Consider the following 24,099-nt stretch of genomic DNA (forward strand, 5'->3'; position numbering starts at 1 on the left):
CATCTGGTTGTGTGCTTCTGTTTTTACCATACTAGATTTTTACCCGCAAATAACAATGCAAAAACTATTATCGGTAAACTCAAAAAAAAAAAAAAAATCAAAGCGAAAAAATGTAAGTTATTATACCTTCAATAATCTATATATATATATAGGTATTATATTTTAAAAATACAAAAAATTATGTAATATATAGAGATAATCTAGTTTCATGTAATAAATGAATTATCATAACCAAATAATGTTCACAGGACGACGAAGAAACCTTGACTTGAGCAACAAGAAACCAGTATGAATTTATACTCACACCATCAATTCTTCTTAAATTCGCTGACTTAAACTCCTACTGATCGACAACAACTTGCATAACATCTGCTTAAGCTGAATATGAATAGATCAAAGAGGGCCCTGTTCGGGAGAGAATCGCTGCGACTAATTCCAGCGACCGGAATTTCCTTTAGTTTTTTTTCTAACTTCACTTTCATCTCTCTTTCAATTTTTTTAAATTCTGGTCGCTGCGACTCTAAATTAAAGATTTCAGAATCGCTGTTTCATTCAGCGATAGAAACCCAAGCTTTAATTTGAACAGCGACAGCCGCTAACTTTTTAAAAATCAAATTGCCATTAAAGCTACTTGCAGATCTGTAAGTTTTTTTTGCAGAAGGAGAAGCTGCCATTATCGAGATTTGCAGAACTTTACATATTTATAATTATACCCTTTAAAAATTCATAATTGCAAAACTTACATGTAAAAAAAAAAAAGAAAAAAAAATTGCAAAACTGTCGCTTAAAAGAGTCGCGCGAGAGTTAAAAGAACAGGCCCGAGATTGATGGAATCATGGAAACATAAGTTGCAGAGGAGGATGAAGACTTTGCACACATCAATAAATGAATGGTTAATTACAAAGCCAATTCCTTTTTATTAGAATTCAGTACATTTGCACAAAAGTACAACACAAGATTTATTCTTCCAAATAATAAACAACTTAATACAACGTGTGGTGTAATTAAAAGAGATAAGGATGATTCATTGCATCAAACAAGATTTAGTCGGTCATATTACCATGTTCAAGCAGACCAGAGCCCTTGAATTTTTCTTGCATCAATCCATCGATCCGAGCTGCCATCTCTTGCGTCAGGTAGTTCTGCCAATCTCCAACCTTTCCTTTCCTGAAAAACGCGCTATTCGGATAATAAACCGAAGGACTGATCTCTCTGTTTTTGTCTGCTTGGTTGACATCAAGATTCTTCAGCGTCTCGAAACTGCAAAGTTTCACAACTTTCTCAACGACTCCTTTTTCCTCTTCCTCAGCTGTAAATCCATAACCCATAAACTGAGCCAGTCTTTTCACATGCGGCAAAGGATCAGCTCTCATCGTCTCGTACTTGAGAAACAAAACCTTATCTGGATGCTCTTGGTAAGTTTTCCAATACCCCAAGACATGATCTAGATAAGGACCGAACAGCGAAATACCTCGACAGAACATATCAAAAGACTCCTCAAGACTGTTGAGAGAGCCAACATCTGACTTTTCCTTTTCAAAGAAAGCCCACTTGGAGATGAACGCGTCCTTTGGGTCTCTCCATATGTAAACAATTTTACAACCCGATTTCGCAACCGATTTGGGTAACAAATCGTGCGGGATATGAGTCGCAAACAGAGTGTTTTCTTTTTCTTTGAGTGCATCACCTTTAGGGAACAAAGCGAAATCTGTCTCAATGAAAGGAACAAGCTCGTGAGGGTTGTGTTTTAGGAGAGGGTTGGAGGAATCGTCGTCTTCGAAGCGAGTTCGATTGGCGGTGGTGAAGGTTAGAGCTTTGAGCCAAGTGGTACCTGACTTTGGATAGGTACAAACGAGGATGTCAATGGACCGTGCTTGGAAGAAGTTTTGCGCGTAAAGGCAACCTTCTAGAACAGGCTGTATGAACCAGTAACCACCATACTCGATCAACGGAGCCTTGGAAAACCAGCCTTCCACGTGAGGAAACGTGGCGATCAAGTCTTGGTACCGTTTCTGATTCTTCTCGAACTCCGTCTTGGTCTCCTCTTGGTGGCTCGGTAGTATGGTCATCTCTGATTCCATTAATGGAGAGAAAGATGATATGAGGAACTCGTGTTGTGTTCTGTGTCTGGACAGAGTTTGGTTTGTTGGTTAAGTAATGAAGTTAGTTCCACCGACGTTTTAAAATGCCATAATTGAAATAGATCATCCCCACAGCCCTCATAATATATATATTATATTACTGTCATAATTCTCAGCCATTCGACTCCGATAATTGGAAATATTAAATTTACATAAAACAACTTAGATAGACAACTCCAATAAGTGACATGCATTGGTATTTGGTAGTAGATGCATGCCTTGATTATTTTGACTCCAATGTCGTCGATAATTAGTGTTATCAGAAAGAGGGCATTTTTTAAATTGTCCCATAAATTAATTTGGTTTTTAGGTTTTGGGTTGAATTGAATTTTTTTTGGTTCAGTTTTGACTGGAAATCTCTAACTGAAGTGAACTAGTAAAGAAACATAATATCAAGAAATGACAAAATGAACCGAACAAGAAATTACAAATATTGAATTTATTAAACAAAATTTATCAAATAAAGATTATATATATATATTCTCTTTATTGTTGGGTTATACAATGTCATGTAACAAATGATGAATTGTTCAGAACCAAATTCACAGGGGCGTCGAAGACAATTTGACTTGAGCAACAAGAAACCAGTATGAAAAAAAAAAAAAAAATACTCACACCATCAATTCTTCTTAAATTCGTTGACTTAAACTCCTACTGATGGACAACAACTTGCATAACATCTTCTTAGGTTGTCTCGGGATCGCACAAAGCGCCATAAACCTAGAAGGTGTGCTTTGAAACCCTCCGATTGGTTTGATTTCATCTCTTTCTTCTTCTACTCTTTCTTCTCTTCTCGTTGTAAAGCTTCTCCTCAAAACCGCTGTTTCATTCCTGGTGATATTGTTTGCTGTTGTAGCAATTGTGGCTCGTGCTTGCTCGAAAAAGAGGATTTGTACGATCACTCTCAACGGAAGCAGCTCGTTCTGTGCAGCCTTCTTGCTTGCCTCTACTGATAGTTTCTTGCAGTCCAAGATTCTGCATAACCTCTTTCTCTCACACTTTTCAATCTTTTGATGAACCTGCAATACAAAGAGAGTGTGAGATGCTTTCTCAGTGTATGTTATTAGATAACACTTTCTTGATTGCTTTTTACCTTAAGAAAGACATCAATCGCTTTGTATAATTCGTCATGACAAATCCTTGAAGCATCAGGTATCGATTCAGCCAGTTCAACAAACTTGGACACTGTTAACTTCACATCTCTAGCAATCTCCTGAAGATACGAATCAACAAGCTTTGCTACTTTACACAACAATGGAGGAGAAGATGAAGTAGACAGAGATCTTCTAATCTCTTGTATCTCTTCCATATTGATGTTTTCTTCAGAACAAGACCTTCTATGTTCTGTTCTTGTCCCTGTTGGCCTTATCTCAGGACTAATCTGAGACAGAAACTGCTTCACCATCATCCTCATAACATCTACATCGTATAACATACCTGACTTATTCGGTAAAGGTATCAACAGCTCGCTAACAGTTGCCTTATCCAGTTGATTCCCGGCTTTTATCGCGAGTTCCATCTTCGAAGAAGACGAAACATTCATAACATTTGCCATTTTAAGTAGCCGAAGCAAGAAACTACAAGGAACTGCAGATTTTTCCGCTGGCAGAAGAGAAATAACAGATTCCAAAACAAGATTTGAATCCGCAGAGCTTTCTTCAATACTCGGTAGCCATTTAGATGCATAGATCCTAAGAGCATTCCCGATTAATCTTGGAGATATACTCCGGTTTGATGATATTATCGCTACCATTGTTCTCCGGTAAAGATCTAAACTCAAATCAGCTAAATCTTCTCCCCACCACCTCAAACTCTCTGCCCCCTTACTTACTCCACCATTACACATGCTTTCATCTCTTCTTCTCCTTGACCTGTTTCTCAACAAACCTGTCTCCAGTTGTGTTGAGAACTCCTCACCAGGGGATAGAGTTACACCGTTGGCAATCGCCTCGATGCATCTGTCTGTGATCCCAAGATCTTGAGACCATAAAGGTAACACCTTTGTGGTCTGAAGCGTGACAAAAGAGTCTCTCCAACTTCTGAAGACACAAGAAGTCAAGAAAAGATCAAGCCTTTGAACAAGATTCTCAGTCTCCCCGAGCTCCACTTCTTCAGTCATACCGAGATACTCAGCTGCACAACGTACCGCAACAACATTGTGAGCACAAAGAGTGATTGTGATGCCGTAACAGAACTTAGCACAGAGCTCAAAAGCTTCTGTTTCGGCCGGGAAATCAACGAGTTGAATCACTTGCTGCTGCTCTTGCGAGGTTTCGGTTTCTGATGATTGAGACGAGACTAAGTTCTTCAAACGCAAGCATTTTGATAACATCGGAAACTGTCAAATTGCATTGCCAAGAAAACAAAAATAATCAGAAATCAAAACTGTTACGAGATATTTTTTAAAAAAGTTGAAAGTTTTGAAACCTTGTGAAGAAGATATTTGGTGGATTTGACTTGGATTATAAGATCATTCATCAAATCAGAAGACACAGACCTGGAGATTTAAAAAAACAGAGCAGTCAAAAGATCTGAGATTGGTTAAAACAGAGGATTCGAAAATTTGAGAGACAGAGAGGCGAACTGGTTCCTTATTTTACCTTACAGCTTCCACAGTGTAGAATGTATCAGGTCGGAACCCTAATTCCATGAACTTCATCTCCGGTTAACCGGAGAATTCGGATCCGGTTCGCCGGGAAATCAAGAAGTGATACAACTCAGAACAGAGGGTCTCCAGCGAAATTACGGCCAGAGACTTGTACCGTCCAGTTTTGGTCTCCGTTAAGTTCGCCGGAAACTTAACAGAAGACAGTGGTGGTAGTCTGGTAGATAGCTTGACGGTGGAGGTTTCGTCAATTAGTTCGACCAGGAACGATGTGATGATCTGCGAGAACAGAATTTGATTTGGGTAAAAAACAGTTCTTCTATGAAAGTTTCGATTTTTTGGACTCTGTTGTGTAGAAGGAATGATCTGTTATTATAGAGAGTATAGGAGTGAGTGGTTGTTGTAATATAAATAATAATTTATTTTCTTTTGTCAGATGTATTTTTTTAAGGTTTAGCCTTGAGAAATCATTAGCTTTTCTTTTTTTGTCACACACCTGAGAACTTTCGTATAATCAAATTTAGCAGAAAGCACAAAAGTATATGGTTCACCAGATAATAATATTTATTTTTTTTTTTAAAAGTTAAAGTAAAAAGTTGATAATGAATGATAAACTAATTCTCTTAATTTGTAGTTGCATGTTTGATACTCCCTCCGTTTCAATATATAAGATGTTTTGGCCTCTTTTCTTTGTTTCAAAATATAAGATGTCTTGTAACTTTCCATGCAAATTTTAATATATATTTAATAATCTACAATCATTACTTATGCAGTCTTCTTTATTATTGGTTGAATCTTTTTTAATTTAAATATATATGATACTTTTAAAAAAAAAAGTAAACTATCTTAATATGTGTGTCTTACCTTAAGCATCCTATATTTTGAAACGGAGGGAGTATAATAAAGAAGATAGTAGTTTCACAAAATATTCTCTACTAAAACTAAGCCGTGATTTTTATTTTATTTTTTTTTGCCGTCATCAGCTGTAAATTTATAATAGGGGATTACAACATTTTTTTTTTTTTTTAGGGGATTACCACATTGAAGTTGTAGGTTTCTGAGTTTTAACCGTATTTTAATATTTTTCATCATTTTACTATCCATATTCTTTTTGCCAACCATATCTTTATGAAACTCAGCATTTAGCATGATTACCTTGAACTTTTTCCATTTATATCATGTAATTATTTGTCATTTTTCTAACTAATATAATGGATCTACTAGGTTTTGTATTTCTCTTTTATAGTTGAATATCAATAGGTTATGTATCGGATACCCCATCTAATAAAACAATACTTTTTTTTGTTTTCTTTTTCCTACTATTATTACTTTCTTTTTCATACTCATAGGCCTTCGTACGAACTCGAGGAATTAATATCAATAATTTTAAAGCTGATGATTGTTCCTCAAATGATGAAAATATTGAAAAGTATGTATGATTTTTTATTTAATCGAATGAAAAAGGCTTTATAATTTGTATTGAATGTCAAAGCATGACATGTGGTGTGTAGGTACTTTCACGTATTCATGGAACGTCACTTTAGGCAACTTCTCATTTGTAAAAAGATTAATGTAAGAATTTTACGTACTTAGGTGGTATACTATGTTCAACAATAACCTTACATATCGTATATAATGCATCAATTATATTTAAAATAGTATATGATACTTAGAATATAAAATAGTGCTGATTAATAGTAAACAATAACGAAACAAATTTTACCGTGAACAATATAGATTATAAACATTTGAACACATGTGGCAACACAGTATTACTCAACTAAAAATATCTTGGTCAAAAGACAATAAAATTTAAGTGCATTTACTTCTAAGAATTAGACAAATGTTGGGATATTAAGATCAAAAATATTTGAAAAGGTAAACCCTGTTTTTGAGTCAAAATCTCCATATTAGATTTTCAATCTAAAAATAAAAAGACAATAAAACCAATAATTGGAAAAAATCTTAATAGATTGTATTTTCGTGACTACAAAAGGCAAAACGCCATGTGAATTGTCTGTCCATCGTCTTTTGATCATTGCAAATTCGACGCCGCTTGTTTTTATTATTTATTAACATTTTCTTACTTAAAAAAAGATGCAAACATTCTTTTTAAGTATTTTTGTACCTCCAAATCATTACTTTATCGAGTATTAGTTTATATAAAAAGAAGTTGAGAGAGATTAGATGAACTTTAATAAAACAAGATTGGAATGATGAAGAATATACAAAAGTGGTATGTATGAGCTGAAACTAGTATATAAACTCAAAGCTAATATTAGTATTACATTGTGTACATGTTATATATGAAAAACCACACACAAAAGCAGATAGATAGTTTTAAAATGAAGAAAATTATGAATTTTGGTATATAGCAATTTTTTTGTACAACTAAAATAAATGAAAACAGCAATTAAGAAAGAGAAAAAAAAGGATAATAGTCAGGTAAAAGTCACTCTCAAATAGTTCTACTTTTGGTTTAGATAGGCTAATTGGTTGGGATTTTTCTATTTGGTTTCCCTTTCAGGCTCCCCACAGCCGTAATCACCTTAGGATTCTGTTTTTGTCATTTCGTTCTAATTCATTGTCTTATCTTCAATTCGAGACATATATAACCAATGTTATCCAAGTGTTTGGCAAGAACGTACATCTTGTCAAATTAACGAATGAAACTTACGTTATTGTAAGCTACATGCAAATACGCTCTTTGATGATTTTCTAGCGTAAATTTTGTTACGTTATAAATTAAATTGGATTAACTTGTGTTGTGTTAGGAGTAATATCACATATGAAAAAGATGAGATCTGATGTGATATATATATATATATATATATACATATATCTATCTATAAGAATCAAAGTTCATCTACTAATTGCTAACTGACTTTGTAAATTAAAAATTCATAAACATTGACATGATATGAGAAGGCGAACACTACATGATCACAAAATAACACGATAAATTGACTAATCTTGGAACCAATCATATAGTATGTTTAGTTGAAATGAATGGTCCAAAAAAAACTTCCAACTTGATGAAAATCTTGTATATATGAGATATGAGGAGATTATAGTTAGTATAATATATGAAGATATAAGTTAATTCGTTTATTTCTTATTGCCTTTGAATGAAAATTGATAAACAACTTTGGTTATAGCTTTAAACCGTACAAAATAATAAAGATCATAGAGATGATTTCCCTCTATATATGCAAATATTAACTAGCTAGCGTTTTAAATCAGTTTTGATTTCTTATTATCAAATTTGTTTATCTAGTAGCAAATAGTAATTTGATTAGACTCTTATATGTGGGGGTTGTTGTAAATGGAACAAGTAGTGTTTCTAAATCATCAATCTTTGAATAAGTCTGTAACGTCTGTTGTACGTATGTGCAACTAAATACAACATACAGTTGAAAAATGGCGTTCATTGTCTCCACAGTTAGGCTTTTACATTACACTTAAGCAAGCCCATGGAATAAAAAAGCGAGACAAGGAAGAAACAAGATTTATGTTTGGTCTTATTGATAAATGAAGATAAATTACCATAATGGTTTTTGTCTAAGGTCTGTCTACGATAGAGGAATCATCATCCCAATGGGACCGTATCATCACATCACCACAAACACACTTTGTCTTTGTTTCAATTAATGTTGGTCCCAATTTTCTAATTTATTTTTAATTTTAGTCCCAGTTTTTCTATTTTATTTTTATAATATCTTATTTCATTTTCCATCATTTTCTTCTTGCACAAGTTGCAAATTATATGTTTTTTTGGGAAAAATGTCCAAAAAAATCAATTTATAAAAAGTGGTAAAAACACATGAACTTTACTTGTGCTGGACTAAACATCTATTTTTTTTTGGGTTCCAAATAAATCATGAACTTTGTTGATTTTCTAAAAAAAACACTAACATGATTTTACCAAATGAAACACGGCTCTGTGATTAACAGTGTGTTGGCGTGGATCATTGTTTTTGCATTTCGTTTTCTGTTTTCATTTTGCTTGTGATCTTGTTTACTGAATGTTTATATTTTGTTTTAGTGTACTCAAATAGATGACAAAGGCAACCTTTTTGGTTTTAGATCTCTTGTCGAGACACTAAAAAAAAAAAAGGAAAGAGAGTTATGCGAGTCCTACATAACCTGTTGTGGATCTTCAAGATTAAATTCGGCGGAAGATAGTTGAACACGAGTCCGAAAATGCACGACGTGATGAGGAGCATCGACAGTCTCAATCTAGCTTTGAGAAACTCCTCGCCTTCATGAAAAACAAAAAATCATGAGTTGGAAGCTTTTACGGCTTATACTCCTACTGACCATGAACCAACCACACCTGCCATCCCTACAGCCACCACACAAGCCACGAGAGTAGGCACCACACCAGCCACCGGATTAGTCACCACCTCAGCGGCCAATTCTCCTTTGTCTAACCCTTCTTCCAACTTATGAACTTGATCTGGTATTTGGTTTTGTTGTGTTGTAAACTTTTTTAGGATGATAATCATTTGGTATGATTATGATGATATGTTGGTATGGTAAGGACGATATTGTGGTATAATTAGTATTTTAAATCATCATTTTATTTTTTATTAATAGCATTTTAAATTCAGAAATTAACCAATATAAAAAATATGACCAGTTTATGACCAAACCAAATTACAAAAACTCCAAACTCAGACTCTTGTGTTAGTCCCAAAACCGTCTCTGCGATAGGACTGCCAAATATGGTTACAAAATTGTCCTAAGTAAACTTCGTTGCATTTTAGCCAGAAATGTGCAACTTCCACTACTAGTCACTTACTCGTCGCTTATATACGACTATACTTTCTAGTCGGAACTGAGTCACAAATTAGAAACTATGGTGCGACCGTTTTATTTTGCAATCGGTTTTTTACGACTAACATAAATGGTCGCTGCGACTACTTAGCGACTATTATAGGAGTCGCAAATGGCATGTTTTCTTGTAGTGTAAATCAAGTAGATTACAATTTTTGATTCAATTTATATTTCAAAATATAAAAATCAATGAAATTGATATTCTTCATAAAAGCTTTTGAATTTTTAAATTTTTTAAGAAACTTAAATTTAAAAAATAATAGTTGCAAAAAAAATCATAATTATTATATCAAAAAAAATTATTTGCCCCATGTTAATTTTAGTTCTGGATCTGCCAATAATATGTAATAATTATAATTAAAATTTATTCTAACAAGTTTAATCTTTAAACTATTAAAATAGTCATTTGAAATAATAACCAGATCGATATATGACTGGCACAAAGCAGTATGGTTCTCTTTCTCTACTTTACTCAATGGAATTTAGACTATCTACAACGGTCGTTGCTCACCCAAAATTCTTTTATTAAAAATTAATAAAATAATATAAAAGGAGAGAGAAGAAGAGAGAATGGTTTTTAAAGTCCTCGGAGTAGAAACGTTTCTCAATTTGTTTTTACACATGTCAACTTCTTATTAGTTATACAATAAATTTTTTTTTTTTTTTTTGAGAAACGGTGAAGACTTCTCCCCTTGTAGATGCTCTTATTCCCAACTTGACTAGTTTTTCATGATTATTTAGCAACTGGAGACAGACTTTTCGAGGGACAAAAAAAAATAGCAACTGAATCGTCTATTTAGGACATGTCCAATGATAGTTGTTTTTAGAAGTACTATTAATTAAAAATTAAAAGATAATAATAAAAGAAGATAAAAGTTGAGAAACGTTTCTTCTATGAGAACTGTAAAAATCGATTCTCTGGACAGAGAGAACATGTGTCAATTTTTAATAAAGTAATTTTCTTTCTTCAAATTTTTCTTTACATATATAATAATATTAAAGTAAAATAATTAAAATATATTATTCTAAGAAACGAATGAGTGTTGCTGCCGATGTAGAAGATCTTAGGGCAAATCCATCAAAGGATGTAAGCAGCATCTTAAGAGTTTCTAAAGTATTACATGTGATTAAATTTAATTGTTTTTGTATAATTTAGTTTAGAATCGTTTTTTAGCTAAGATGTTTTTGGTATGTTTAGAAACTTGGCTGTGTCAGTTTCTGATTGAGTGGGAGAAAAATAAAATTTTTCTTTTATTTTTTTTGTTAATTATATTTCTCTCTCTTCTCTCTCGTCTCTCTCGTCTCTCTCCTTTAATCGACAGAAGAAGAAGAAGACATGAACCGACAAGGCGGTGGTGGGATTGAAGAAGAAGAAGAAATTAACTGACAAGGCGGTGGTGGACAACGGCTGAGATCAGCTAGACCCACCACAATTCACGATTGTGCTCTCGCGGCGATCTTATTGCTTGCAGCGGCTCCTTAAAGACAACCCTTCTCTTCTCAATGAATGCAATCCCGTCGTATGTCCCCCTCCCCACTTTCTTTTCTTCTGTGTTGTTTTGCTGAATTCCAAATCTGTTACTAAAAAACTCCTATTTTGATATGTGTTTGGTTCGGTACCGGATCGATTTAGACTAGTGAATGAATTTGAAGTTTTGGTGGTGAATTTGCATTTGAATCTGGCGAAATCATATGCCCATGAATCAAAAATCTTGTTTTCTTATGTATAATTTGTTTTCTTGCGATCTCCACTGACTTATAAAAAATTGCCAATTCAGCTTGCTGGTGGCAATGCTGCTCTTGCTCTTGCGGTGACTGTGACATCCAACTTATTAGGAATTTTAAGTGTAAGTCACCTTCTTTCATATTAGTGCTTCCCCTTTGAAACTCGAGTTGATCATGCAGTTTTTAGTCAGATTGTTTCCTGGTCTATATTTCAGATTTCTGATAAGCAAATTCTTTCACAAATAGTATATCTGTATATGACCTTGTATTATGAGTAGGGTTCAAAATCTTTACTTGGGAAACTCTGTATCTATGAGTAGGATTCAAAGTCTTTATAAAAAATGGAATAAGTATTGCAATTATGAAAGCTTTATGGCTATATGGTACAACTGTGAAAGCTTTATGTTCAATGGCTGTTGTTGGAAATAGCTATAGGAATGTTTTATTGGAAATTTTAATAGCATCTTTTGTGTCACTCATATGGAAAAGAAGAAAGCTTTCGTTGTTTTGGTCTGGTTTATGTGAGGTCTAAACTCTTTATTCTTTTTCTGCTTATAAAGTATATGACTAATCTCTCATTACGAACATCTCTGATATAATTGGCTACATTCACTAATGTTTCTATGAATATTCGACAAACAGGCTGTTCCACACGTCTCTGACATACCATTGTTTCTATAATCTCTCATTAAGAACATCTCTGACATACCATTGTTTCTATAAACAGGCAAATATTATCTGAACCTTTTGAATCTGTAATGTGGCAACGCAGCTAGCAGCGGTGGCAGCATTGTGTGTGCAATACGAATCTGAGTTTAGACCAAATATGAGTATAGTTGTAAAAGCTCTGCAGCCACTTCTCAAACCTCCAGCGCCAGTCCCAGTACCTGAATCATGAGTATATGCGCCTTTTAAATACCCCCCGGTGTCTTCTTCGTGTAACAGAGTTAGATTCTTTGTTCATACAAAGTAAGAATTTTACTCTGATTTGGGAAAGAACATAAAAGTATAATAAGATCATAACTTTGTTTTTTTTTTGAGGGGATGGAGTTATTAGTCAGCATTTTGGTTTGAAACAAGAGTGTATTCTTATGTTGCATTTTGCTTATGTGCTGTATTGGAAACAGGCTTTGCTTGATTGGCGTGGAGAACAAAAGATGTATTGCAATTTGTGTTCTTTCTTTTTTCCTTTCTAGATAAGTACAGCCATTTGAGTTTTGGTCCATTTACAGTCAACAGAAGGCCTATTAAAATAAATAGTTTGGCACAAATTATATGGGAAAAGTTTGGCACAAATCAATATTAAAATTAATCATTTCATAATCTATTTTTAATATGCTTTTATGTAATGTTTGTTTAAATTTTTATTGAATGCAATATTTTTAAGTTTTTTTAAAGTATACAAGTCTTATGAATTTAAACAAATTACCATAATAATTTACAATAAAAATATATATATATATATATATATATATATATATATTTTTAAGAACCTCAAATTTAACAACCTTCAATGGACCCATGAAATATCTAAGTTTCTTAAGAAGTTCTTAATTTCATTTTTTTCCAAAATTAAGAATAGGATATGTTTTAAGATACTTTGTTTAAATCCTTTGATGGCAATGCCCTTATGTGGCCCAGTGGAATATTACAGATGCGTGTGTGGTTGTCTTACCCGTCACAAAATTTAGCAGACCTGTGGTCCCATTTAGCTGCAAAATTATCATTTTAGTAGACACAAATTTTAATCAAAAAAATAAGTAAACACAATATATATATATATATATATATATTTTTTTTAAAAGCTTTCTATTTAAATTGTAAAGAATAAAATATTACAAAAGCAGTCCAATTTCAGAATCTGTTATGAGAAAGGCCAGATAATTAGACGGGCATGCCCCATTAAAACAAATATAGTAGAATTTATGTGGAAACCTAAGGAGAAGGTAGCCGATGGAATAGTAGACGTCGCATTTATGGTGAGGAGAACTCAGAAGTTGAGCATCACTAAGGAGAGGGGTGGATCCAACTCGCACATGCTAGAAATCTTACTGCGTATAGTTGTGTCAAGAAGCCGAATCAAGGTTTCTCTAGATCGTAACATTTGACGGTGGAGCCATTGATTGCGTTCTTCCCAGATTAAGTAGAGAGTGCATTGCCAAGCTAGAAGGGTGAGTCTTATCTGTGCCTTGGAGCCATGTAGAGATTGCATGTGACCAAGAGTAATCTCCCATGAAGTGGTCGGTTGGATCCCGCATTTAGAGGCGATTGTAGACCAGATGGACCAGGTGAAGCTGCAGGTATACTATAGGTGGTCTCGACTCTCCGGGCAAGAGTTGCAGAGCAGACAGGAGGGGTCTGTTTGAAGTCCCCACTGCAAGATCCGATCTCGAGTTGGGCACCGATTTAACACCAAGAGCCAAGTATGGAAGCTATGCTTAGGGATGCCTCTTGAATTCCATACCGCTTTACGCCAAGGGACCAGAGGGGATGGAAAGTGGAGAAGACGATAGATTTGGCCCGTTGAGCACTTTTGGTATGCTTTTCCTTCTAACTCCAACTCATAATAGTCCTCGCGATCTATAAGATTCAGAGTAGTGATGTAGGTAAGTAAAGATACATGTTTGTCTGTTCATGCATGAGGCAGTGACCAGCGTTCTTGTCGGTACAACTGATTCAATGTTGCATTCGGATGGATTCCTAGTCGAGAGTCAGCAGCAGTAGAGAGGAACTCCTTGATTTTTCCAAATGGAGACCAGTTGTCGGACCAAAATCTACAGGTAATACCATTTTCAACTTGCATCTTTATCCAACCATGCACCTCATCTTGCATTTTCACTAGCTTATTTGCCAGCCATGAGTAATTCTGCCTCGGTTTCATTGTCCAGTAATTGTTTAGTGATCCACGCAAGAAATGATGGATGAACCATGCAACCCACACTGAGCCAGATTGGAAGAAGAGGAGCCATATGAGCTTTATGAGGCACACACTATTCTAAAAATTGAGATCACGTACCCCCAACCCTCTTTTACTCTTCGGTTTAGTTACTACTTCCCACGAGACTCTAGCAGTGTGAGGACCTTCCACATTCCCTTTCCATAAGTAAGCACTACACAGAGAGTGGATCTTGGATATACATTTTTTTGGAAGAGCAAAAGTGGAACACCAAAAATTGGAGATCCCATCAATGACTGTGTTAATGAGAAGTAGCCTACCAGCAAAGGATAAGTGCCTCGCACACTAGTTGTTAATCTTTGCTTTTACCTGTTGTAGCAGCGGCTCACAATCTTGCATTTGTCAGATTTTTTTGTGCAGAGTGGGACGCCTAAGTATCGTACAGGGAGGCAGCCATGATTTAGCCCTGTGGAGGTGGTGATTTGGTTTATTTACTCTTCGGTAAGACCCCCCGTAAAAAATGATGATTTTTGGCGACTGATTGCTAGCCCCGAGCGATCTTCAAACTCCTTCAACACTTGGAGAATATTCTGAACCGATGAGAGGGAACCATCAACAAATATGAGCAGATGATCTAGCAAAGCACACGTGAGTAAGCTTCGCTGTTTCACAATTATGATGATATCCAAACTTCCTCTCCTTTGCAGCTCTATTTAGCATTAGTGATAGGTTGTTCATTGCTATGACAAACAGGTAAGGAGAGAGTGGATCACCTTGCCTCTGACCACGATTACCCTTGAAATACCCATAAACCATACCATTATACCAACCGTGAAATTAGTGGTGCATATACACGCTTGAAGTCACCGCAAGTACTGGTCCGGTAGTGCGATCCCTTTCAGACAGTTGAACAGAAAATCCCATGAGATGGTATCAAAAGCCTTTGCAATATCAACTTTAATTACTATGCGCTTTGGTCCTGCAGCATTATGGTAACCATTCACAATTTCAGCTGCAAGGACGGTGTTTTCCAGTAGTAGTCGATCCTTAACAAATGCAATTTGGTTTAGCAGGATAAGGGAAGGGAGAATAGGCTTTAGCTTGGAGACAACAAGCTTGGAGATCACTTTGTACAGAGTATTGAGGCAGGAGATGGGCCGATAGTCAACTATTTTTGATGCTCCAGGCCACTTTGGCACTAGAGTTAAGATGGTGGCATTGGTAGTAGCTGGAAGAAAAGAGGAACGTAAAAAGTTTACAATGGCAGTAGTGACCTCCACACCCAGCGTATCCCATGCTGCCTTATAGAAACCTGATGTAAGTCCATCTGGTCCTGGCGCTTTGTTTGGGTTGATCTCCATCATCACCTGTGTAATCTGTGCAGGAGTTGGAATTGATATCATTACCTCTGACTGCGCTTGAGAGCATCTGAATGGATTAAGCATATGGAACCACTCTTGTGTTGACCAGGTAGAAGGAATCGACGACCTGTCAGGGACTAAAATAGACTTAAAGTGGGCAACAGCCAGTTCACTCATTTCAATCGGGTCTACCAGCAGATCCCCTGAGTCAAGGAGAAAGGAGCTTATGGTGTTTTAGCTTGCACGTGCCTGGCAGACCTTTAAGAGGTATTCAAATCACCCTCCTTGAGCCAATTAACTCGAGATTTTTGCTTGAAGTAACTCTCCTCAATGTCCCTCAAGATGTTCCACTTGGCATGAAGGTCACCTTCTAGCTGGAAATGGTGTGGGGTTGGATCATTCTAAACTTGTACCTGCACATCTTGCAACAAACGGTTAGCCCCACTCCCTCTCTCCTGTATTTTTGAAAAGTTCTCTCTGTTTATATTTTGTAAGTCACCCTTGATAACTTTTTGCTTCCAACAGAAATCAGCAAGGTTGTCTGCAAAGCTTCCGGCATGAATCCAAGCCTCATCCACTAACTGGTGGAAGTTGGGATGTTTAGTAAGGTAATTGAAGAATTTTAAAGGTCTAGTTCCGGTTTTAGGGAGTTGGTATGCAAGGTCTACTAAGCTAGGCGAATGGTCTGAGAGGAGGGGGGGGGGGAGGAAGGTAGTGATGCTATCTGGGAACAAAGAGATCCAATGATTGTTGACAAGCAACCGATCGAGTTTCTTTGCAATAGGATTGACGGGTTAATTGTTGCTCCAAGTAAACATTGGACCTTGGAATCTCAAATCAAATAAATTCATCTGTGACAAACAGTCTTTAAATTCAGTTATGGATCATGATTGACGGGTTTAGGAAGGTAGTGATGCTATCTGGGAACAAAGAGATCCAATGATTGTTGACAAGCAACCGATCGAGTTTCTTTGCAATAGGATTGACGGGTTAATTGTTGCTCCAAGTAAACATTGGACCTTGGAATCTCAAATCAAATAAATTCATCTGTGACAAACAGTCTTTAAATTCAGTTATGGATCATGATAGACTGTTCACTGATGAGGAGGAGTGTTCCTGAGGATGAATTATCTGATTGAAATCCCCACCCACTAGCCAAGGACATGTATCCAGGGATAAGTGTTGCTGTAGTTGCATCAGCTCCACCCAAAGGTTCCTTCTCTCATCTCTTAGGTTTGACGCATAAACGGCAGTGAACAGAAACTGAATTTTGTTAGCAATGTTGACTTCACAGGTAAGTGTTTGGCGAGATTGGTAGAGTACTCGTAGAGATGTCGGATCCTTCCAGATTACAATAATGCGCCCATCCTCATCAGATAAATGGTTAGAGGTATGATTCCATCCCTTGCAGACATTCTCCATGATTTGAGAAAGACTAGTTCTTTTATATGTGTTTCCAAACTAGCTCCAAAAAGCGGCTGATAAGTCCTAAGCCAATTACAAAAGGGTTGATGCTTATCCGGGTCATTTAGACCTCATATATTCTAAATTTTTTTTTTTGTATCCATTAAAGAGGAGCTGGTGGATCTCCCTGTGGAGGAGGAGAGACATCCATCAATAGCTCACTAGCAGTAGCCAAAAAAGGAGGGTGGGGGAGAGTGGTAGGGGGACTCTTGTCCTTAGGCAGCATGGGCTGCAACGGGGGCTGCGAAGGGAGGGGTGGGAGGTAGTGATGCTATCTGGGAACAAAGAGATCCAATGATTGTTGACAAGCAACCGATCGAGTTTCTTTGCAATAGGATTGACGGGTTAATTGTTGCTCCAAGTAAACATTGGACCTTGGAATCTCAAATCAAATAAATTCATCTGTGACAAACAGTCTTTAAATTCAGTTATGGATCATGATAGACTGTTCACTGATGAGGAGGAGTGTTCCTGAGGATGAATTATCTGATTGAAATCCCCACCCACTAGCCAAGGACATGTATCCAGGGATAAGTGTTGCTGTAGTTGCATCAGCTCCACCCAAAGGTTCCTTCTCTCATCTCTTAGGTTTGACGCATAAACGGCAGTGAACAGAAACTGAATTTTGTTAGCAATGTTGACTTCACAGGTAAGTGTTTGGCGAGATTGGTAGAGTACTCGTAGAGATGTCGGATCCTTCCAGATTACAATAATGCGCCCATCCTCATCAGATAAATGGTTAGAGGTATGATTCCATCCCTTGCAGACATTCTCCATGATTTGAGAAAGACTAGTTCTTTTATATGTGTTTCCAAACTAGCTCCAAAAAGCGGCTGATAAGTCCTAAGCCAATTACAAAAGGGTTGATGCTTATCCGGGTCATTTAGACCTCATATATTCTAAATTTTTTTTTTGTATCCATTAAAGAGGAGCTGGTGGATCTCCTTGTGGAGGAGGAGAGACATCCATCAATAGCTCACTAGCAGTAGCCAAAAAAGGAGGGTGGGGGAGAGTGGTAGGGGGACTCTTGTCCTTAGGCAGCATGGGCTGCAACGGGGGCTGCGAAGGGAGGGGTGGGAGGTAGTGATGCTATCTGGGAACAAAGAGATCCAATGATTGTTGACAAGCAACCGATCGAGTTTCTTTGCAATAGGATTGACGGGTTAATTGTTGCTCCAAGTAAACATTGGACCTTGGAATCTCAAATCAAATAAATTCATCTGTGACAAACAGTCTTTAAATTCAGTTATGGATCATGATAGACTGTTCACTGATGAGGAGGAGTGTTCCTGAGGATGAATTATCTGATTGAAATCCCCACCCACTAGCCAAGGACATGTATCCAGGGATAAGTGTTGATGTAGTTGCATCAGCTCCACCCAAAGGTTCCTTCTCTCATCTCTTAGGTTTGACGCATAAACGGCAGTGAACAGAAACTGAATTTTGTTAGCAATGTTGACTTCACAGGTAAGTGTTTGGCGAGATTGGTAGAGTACTCGTAGAGATGTCGGATCCTTCCAGATTACAATAATGCGCCCATCCTCATCAGATAAATGGTTAGAGGTATGATTCCATCCCTTGCAGACATTCTCCATGATTTGAGAAAGACTAGTTCTTTTATATGTGTTTCCAAACTAGCTCCAAAAAGCGGCTGATAAGTCCTAAGCCAATTACAAAAGGGTTGATGCTTATCCGGGTCATTTAGACCTCATATATTCTAAATTTTTTTTTTTGTATCCATTAAAGAGGAGCTGGTGGATCTTCCTGTGGAGGAGGAGAGACATCCATCAATAGCTCACTAGCAGTAGCCAAAAAAGGAGGGTGGGGGAGAGTGGTAGGGGGACTCTTGTCCTTAGGCAGCATGGGCTGCAACGGGGGCTGCGAAGGGAGGGGTGGGAGGTAGTGATGCTATCTGGGAACAAAGAGATCCAATGATTGTTGACAAGCAACCGATCGAGTTTCTTTGCAATAGGATTGACGGGTTAATTGTTGCTCCAAGTAAACATTGGACCTTGGAATCTCAAATCAAATAAATTCATCTGTGACAAACAGTCTTTAAATTCAGTTATGGATCATGATAGACTGTTCACTGATGAGGAGGAGTGTTCCTGAGGATGAATTATCTAATTGAAATCCCCACCCACTAGCCAAGGACATGTATCCAGGGATAAGTGTTGCTGCAGTTGCATCAGCTCCACCTAAAGGTCCGTTCTCTCATCTCTTAGGTTTGACGCATAAACGGCAGTGAACACAAACTGAATTTTGTTAGCAATGTTGACTTCACAGGTAAATGTTTGGCGAGATTGGTGGAGTACTCGTAGAGATGTCGGATCCTTCCAGATTACAATAATGCGCCCATCCTCATCAGATAAATGGTTAGAGGTATGATTCCATCTCTTGCAGACATTCTCCATGATTTGAGAAAGACTAAGTTCTTTTATATGTCTTTCCAAACTAGCTCCAAAAAGCAGCTGATAAGTCCTAAGCCAATTACAAAAGGGTTGATGCTTATCCGGGTCATTTAGACCTCATATATTCTAATTTTTTTTTGTATCCATTAAAGAGGAGCAGATGGATCTCCCTGTGGAGGAGGAGAGACATCCATCAATAGCTCACTAGCAGTAGCCAAAAAAGGAGGGTGGGGGAGAGTGGTAGGGGGACTGTTGTCCTTAGGCAGCATGGGCTGCAACGGGGGCTGCGAAGGGAGGGGTGGGAACAGGATCGTTTAAGGGTAGTGTTTTGCAGTTTAATTGGGGAGTGGGGGTAAGGGGCACCAGTTTGAGTTAGAGAAGCCGAGACTCTAATGATCATAGACAGATTGTGATCAAATCTTGGTATATTCACAGCTAGGATAGTATGGGTTTCAAAGGGTGGTGTTTTTAGTGGGTTAATAAGGGTTTTGGTATGGTTTCGGTGGTTTTTGAGAGGCAGGTTACAATGATTCTGGGAGTTAGGATCAGTTGTGGAAGTCAGGATAGGGAGAGAAGACGAAGTGGTAGGGTCATTGGCGGCTTGGGACAGGGCGTCAAACGAGTTAGGGATATGACTGAATCTGTGGTTGGTGGTAAAGAGGTAGGATTGGAGGGAGAGGCAGTAATAGGGTTAGACTGTAATGGGGTATCCAGGAGATCAACCAGAGAAGATTGGGGCTTCTTTAGAACTTTTTCTTTGCTCTTTTGTTTAGTAACTACTCAGCTTTCCTTTTGTGTAGTAGGTTGCAGCACAGGAGGCACCTGAAAGCATTTTTTGGCAATGTGCCCTAGCTCCTTACAATGAGAGTATGTTGGAGGGAGCCAATGATACTCGATCTTGACTTCAACAACTTAACCATTGTCCCTAGTGTATTCCACCACATCCGGGAGATTTTTGACAAGGTCAATAAGAACCTTTGCATGAGACACTTTTAAACTCACCAGATTTATTGTGAAATCGTCAGTTTCTTTCGGATCACCTACTAGGCCTGCTATAAGATTGATGCCTTCATTGGTTCGTAGGTCCAATGGTACATCAAGCATGTGAATCCAAATTGGAATGGAATCCAACGGAGGAGTAGCAGAAGAGTAATGGGGAGCCCAAGGAGCAGTATGGAACATTGAGTCCCCAATGTACCATATGCACTTCTCCAGAACCTTTTGCCGGATAAAGTCATTTGGGATTCTAACAAGCACAGAATTCGAGTGATGATTTACATGAATCTCCAAACGACGACCTTTGCCCCACATGTGGTTAAGGACGCTCTAAATTTAGTGAAAGAGTGGAGGTCGACCATTGAAAAAGCAGAGAATAAAGTCTTTGTGCAACTCTGCTCCTCTTTGGAACACAGCGTCCGAGATGTGAGTAGTGGGTCTACCAGTTTCAGTATATGTAACAAGAGCAATTTGGTGAAGAGATCTGTCAACGGATTTACAGGATTTTATCAATAAGGGTTTTTGGGGCAGACAAAGGGGGATTGGCTTGAGTTGAGTTAGATCTCTAAGTTAGAGGTACATCAGTGCTTTGAGAAGTAGCATCTTGGGGCAATAACCCCACGGAGGGGACCGAAGCAGTAGGTTTTGGGTTTGGGGAGAGGCTGATACTTAGCTGGGGAGCAAGGGGAGGGGTAGGATTAAGGGAAGCAGAGGCTTTGTTCGTGAGCAGGGGTGAAGTAGATTTAGGGTTAAGGACAATAAATTTACCAGTTCCAGTAGTTTGTTTTGCAACAGTGATTTCAGATCTAGGGTTTTGAGTACCTGAATTTGATGCTACAGGGTTTAGCTCTTCAACCGAATGCATTTCCACATCGGTAGTAGGAGAGGAAGAAAGTACAGTGGTAACAACATCCGACTGAGACACAGACACGACAGTCCTTGAAGTTTCGGCAGTTTGCAATGAGTGTGGTCTCGGAGCCTTTGCCACAATAGGAGATAGAGGTGGAAAGTTAGAAATGATACATGAAGGAAGGGTGTCCGGGGGCCAGGAGAGAGGAGCGGAGGAAGAAGTTCACCACCAGCGGTGGGAAGCCTTGAAGTCAGGACGGAAGCACGACCATCAGAGAACCAGCAGTTTTTCATTGGGAACCGTGTCAGAGAGAATTAAAATTAAACCATTACTTACTTTGTTTCAACTATTTTGACACAATATATATTTGCATTTTAAAGTAACGAAAACTATTAATTCAATCTGTATTAGTATCAAACCTTAAAAAAAAACGTAGTCGTATCTATCATGTCATAGATAGTAGTATATTTTGAGTATATCTATATACTTATTTAAGCAATCCTTTAAACAAATAACCTTACTCCATGTAAAATATTACACAAAATACCACTGTATTTTAATACAAAATATAATAATAGAATTTTAATATTAATTTGTTGTAACCTGAAAATGATTATCCAAAAAAATAGTAATTATTAATTTATTAGATATAAGAAATCATTAATAAAATAATTTCGAAATTATTTAATAAAATAATAATAAAATTATTTCGAAATTATGTATTAAAATAATTAAACAGATTCTATTTATTGTTTCAGAAATCTTAAGAAACAATAACAAACTATTTAGAAAATTATAAAACTTAAATTTATTTATAAAACTAAGATTAAATATTTACATATCTAAATCATTTAATAATAACAAATATATATTAAAATTAGGATACAACATTATTTATATTTTTAAAATATATCTATATACTTATTTAAGCTATGTTGTTAAAAATTTAACCAGTTCTGATGTGACATATTACGAAAATGCTATTATATTTTAATTATTCTAATAACTAACAAAAGAAAAGTATCGATTTATTTACAAAATAATAAAACTCTATTTATTGTTTTATAAATCTTAGGAAATAATAACAAACAATTTAATTGGCTAAAACTTAATTGTTTATACACAATATTCACTATATAAATAATACTAAGTGTATAATATTGATAATATACATAACCTAATTGTAATTTTCACCTGTAAAATTAATATACAACATGTTATACTAATAACTTCAATTTGTAAATTTGGTATATTAAGATCTCTAAACACGATCACATCAATTTGTAATACCAAATCACGGGTCAATACATATTTTGTTGGATTTTTTGGCTTTACCGAATGTATAATTAACGAACTTGATATTGCACCAAACCAAAATAGTAGTACCAACTACGGGTCGAAATCAGAGTATGACCTTAAGTAAATTAAATATATGATTTTATAAAATATATAGAATTAAGAAATTTTCTACTATTATTTTGTAACAAACAAATCCAAATTTATATAAATATTTCCTCATGCTGGTAACGTTATTCTACAAAATATTAACGTGTATTTATGAGTCGGGTAATAAAACGGGTAATGAGACGGGTAACGAAACGCTCAAAAATTAAATTAATATCTAATACTCGATCATTATTCATGGATAATATAATTATTATACCTTTCACTCGACCCTAAAACTGCGGGTACCTTTTTTCGGGACGAATATAAACCGAAAACGTGTCCAATACGGGTGTCGGTAGTAGTTTCCATGCCTACCTATTAGTAGTTTAATATGAATCAAAATTCACCATATAGTACTATATTATATAACATGTAAATGAATGATACAACATAAACATAATATTATCAAATAACAAAATAAAAAAAAAATCTCCACGCTACCAGCGCAGATTATTATCTAGTTTGTACTTGAAAATGAAGTTAATTTAGGTTTAAGCATTTTTATCGGTTTAAATCTTGAAACTTTTCAAATGGTTTGCCATTTTCATGTTTTATATCACTCCATTCAAGAACATGTAATGATCAGAATCCTGAGTGTCCGACATATGCAATCTCTTATTTGATTAAAATGGTAAATTTCCTTTTTTATAGTGTTTTTTTAACTAGTATTAGAAAAAAGGGTATATGTACTAAATAGCACAATTCTGGAACATAATTAACTAAATACCACAACTGAACAGTAGTAGCTCAGATTCAATTTTTACATTTTTATATGACTACTTTAGCCCTCTCCCCCTCTTTCCCTTCCTCTCTCTCCCTAGGCCTCTCTCCTTTCCTCTCTCTCTCCCCCTCTCTCCCTTCCTCTCTCCCCTCTCTCCCTTCCTCTCTCTCCCCCTCTCTCCCTTCCTCTCTCTCTCCCCCTCTCTCCCTTCCCCTCTCTCCCTTCCTCTCTCTCCCCCTTTCTCCCTCCGCCTCTCTCTCCTTCCTCTCTCCCTCCGCCTCTCTCCCTTCATCTCTCTCCCCCTCTCTCCCTTCCCCTCTCTCTCCCCCTCTCTCCCTCTCAGCGTTGAATCTGAAAACCTCTCTCTCCTTCCTCTCTCTCCCCCTCTCTCCCTCCGCCTCTCTCCCTTCCTCTCTCTCCCCCTCTCTCTCTCCCCCTCTCTCCCTCTCAGCGTTGAATCTGAAAAAGTGAAAATTCCCCAGAATATTATTGTTGGATCATTTCTTCTACCCTCTTCTGGATTTCCCAAAAACTGTTTATGACTTTTTAATTATATTATTTTGTAATGTAACATGTTACAAGTTATTGGTTTCCATTATATTTTTTCTTTTACAAAATGTTATTTTTTTAAAACACATGTAGTT

The 24,099-nt window shown here is 36.7% G+C and overlaps 1 protein-coding gene, 1 long non-coding RNA gene and 1 pseudogene across 4 annotated transcripts; 1 reads left to right on the plus strand and 2 right to left on the minus strand.

Annotated features, from left to right (window-relative positions):
- Positions 1-897: 897 nt before the first annotated feature.
- Positions 898-2,157, minus strand: LOC104710457 (cytosolic sulfotransferase 18 pseudogene; annotated as a pseudogene). The gene has a single exon (XR_015567294.1). The product of XR_015567294.1 is annotated as a cytosolic sulfotransferase 18 pseudogene (transcript).
- Positions 2,158-2,593: 436 nt separating this feature from the next.
- On the minus strand, positions 2,594-5,240 carry LOC104710458 (BTB/POZ domain-containing protein At3g26490-like). Its single transcript, XM_010427069.3, has 4 exons — positions 4,742-5,240; positions 4,569-4,638; positions 3,235-4,479; positions 2,594-3,160 (listed from the first exon to the last, which is right to left on the minus strand). The coding sequence occupies exons 1-4, from the start codon at positions 4,798-4,800 to the stop codon at positions 2,771-2,773; spliced, it is 1,764 nt and encodes a 587-aa protein (XP_010425371.1). The 5' UTR covers positions 4,801-5,240; the 3' UTR covers positions 2,594-2,770.
- Positions 5,241-10,809: 5,569 nt separating this feature from the next.
- On the plus strand, positions 10,810-12,493 carry LOC104710459 (uncharacterized). Of its 2 annotated transcripts, XR_015565595.1 has the most exons (4): positions 10,877-11,105; positions 11,364-11,432; positions 12,038-12,279; positions 12,438-12,493. It is a non-coding gene; the product is annotated as an uncharacterized LOC104710459 (long non-coding RNA). The 2 variants fall into 2 exon arrangements; XR_755010.2 differs by lacking the exon at positions 12,438-12,493 and having other exon boundaries at positions 10,810-11,105; positions 12,038-12,350.
- The last annotated feature ends 11,606 nt before the right edge of the window (positions 12,494-24,099 follow it).

Source organism: Camelina sativa, chromosome 9, assembly GCF_030686135.1.
Source record: "Camelina sativa cultivar CO46 ecotype springtype chromosome 9, ASM3068613v1".
NCBI lineage: Eukaryota > Viridiplantae > Streptophyta > Magnoliopsida > Brassicales > Brassicaceae > Camelina > Camelina sativa.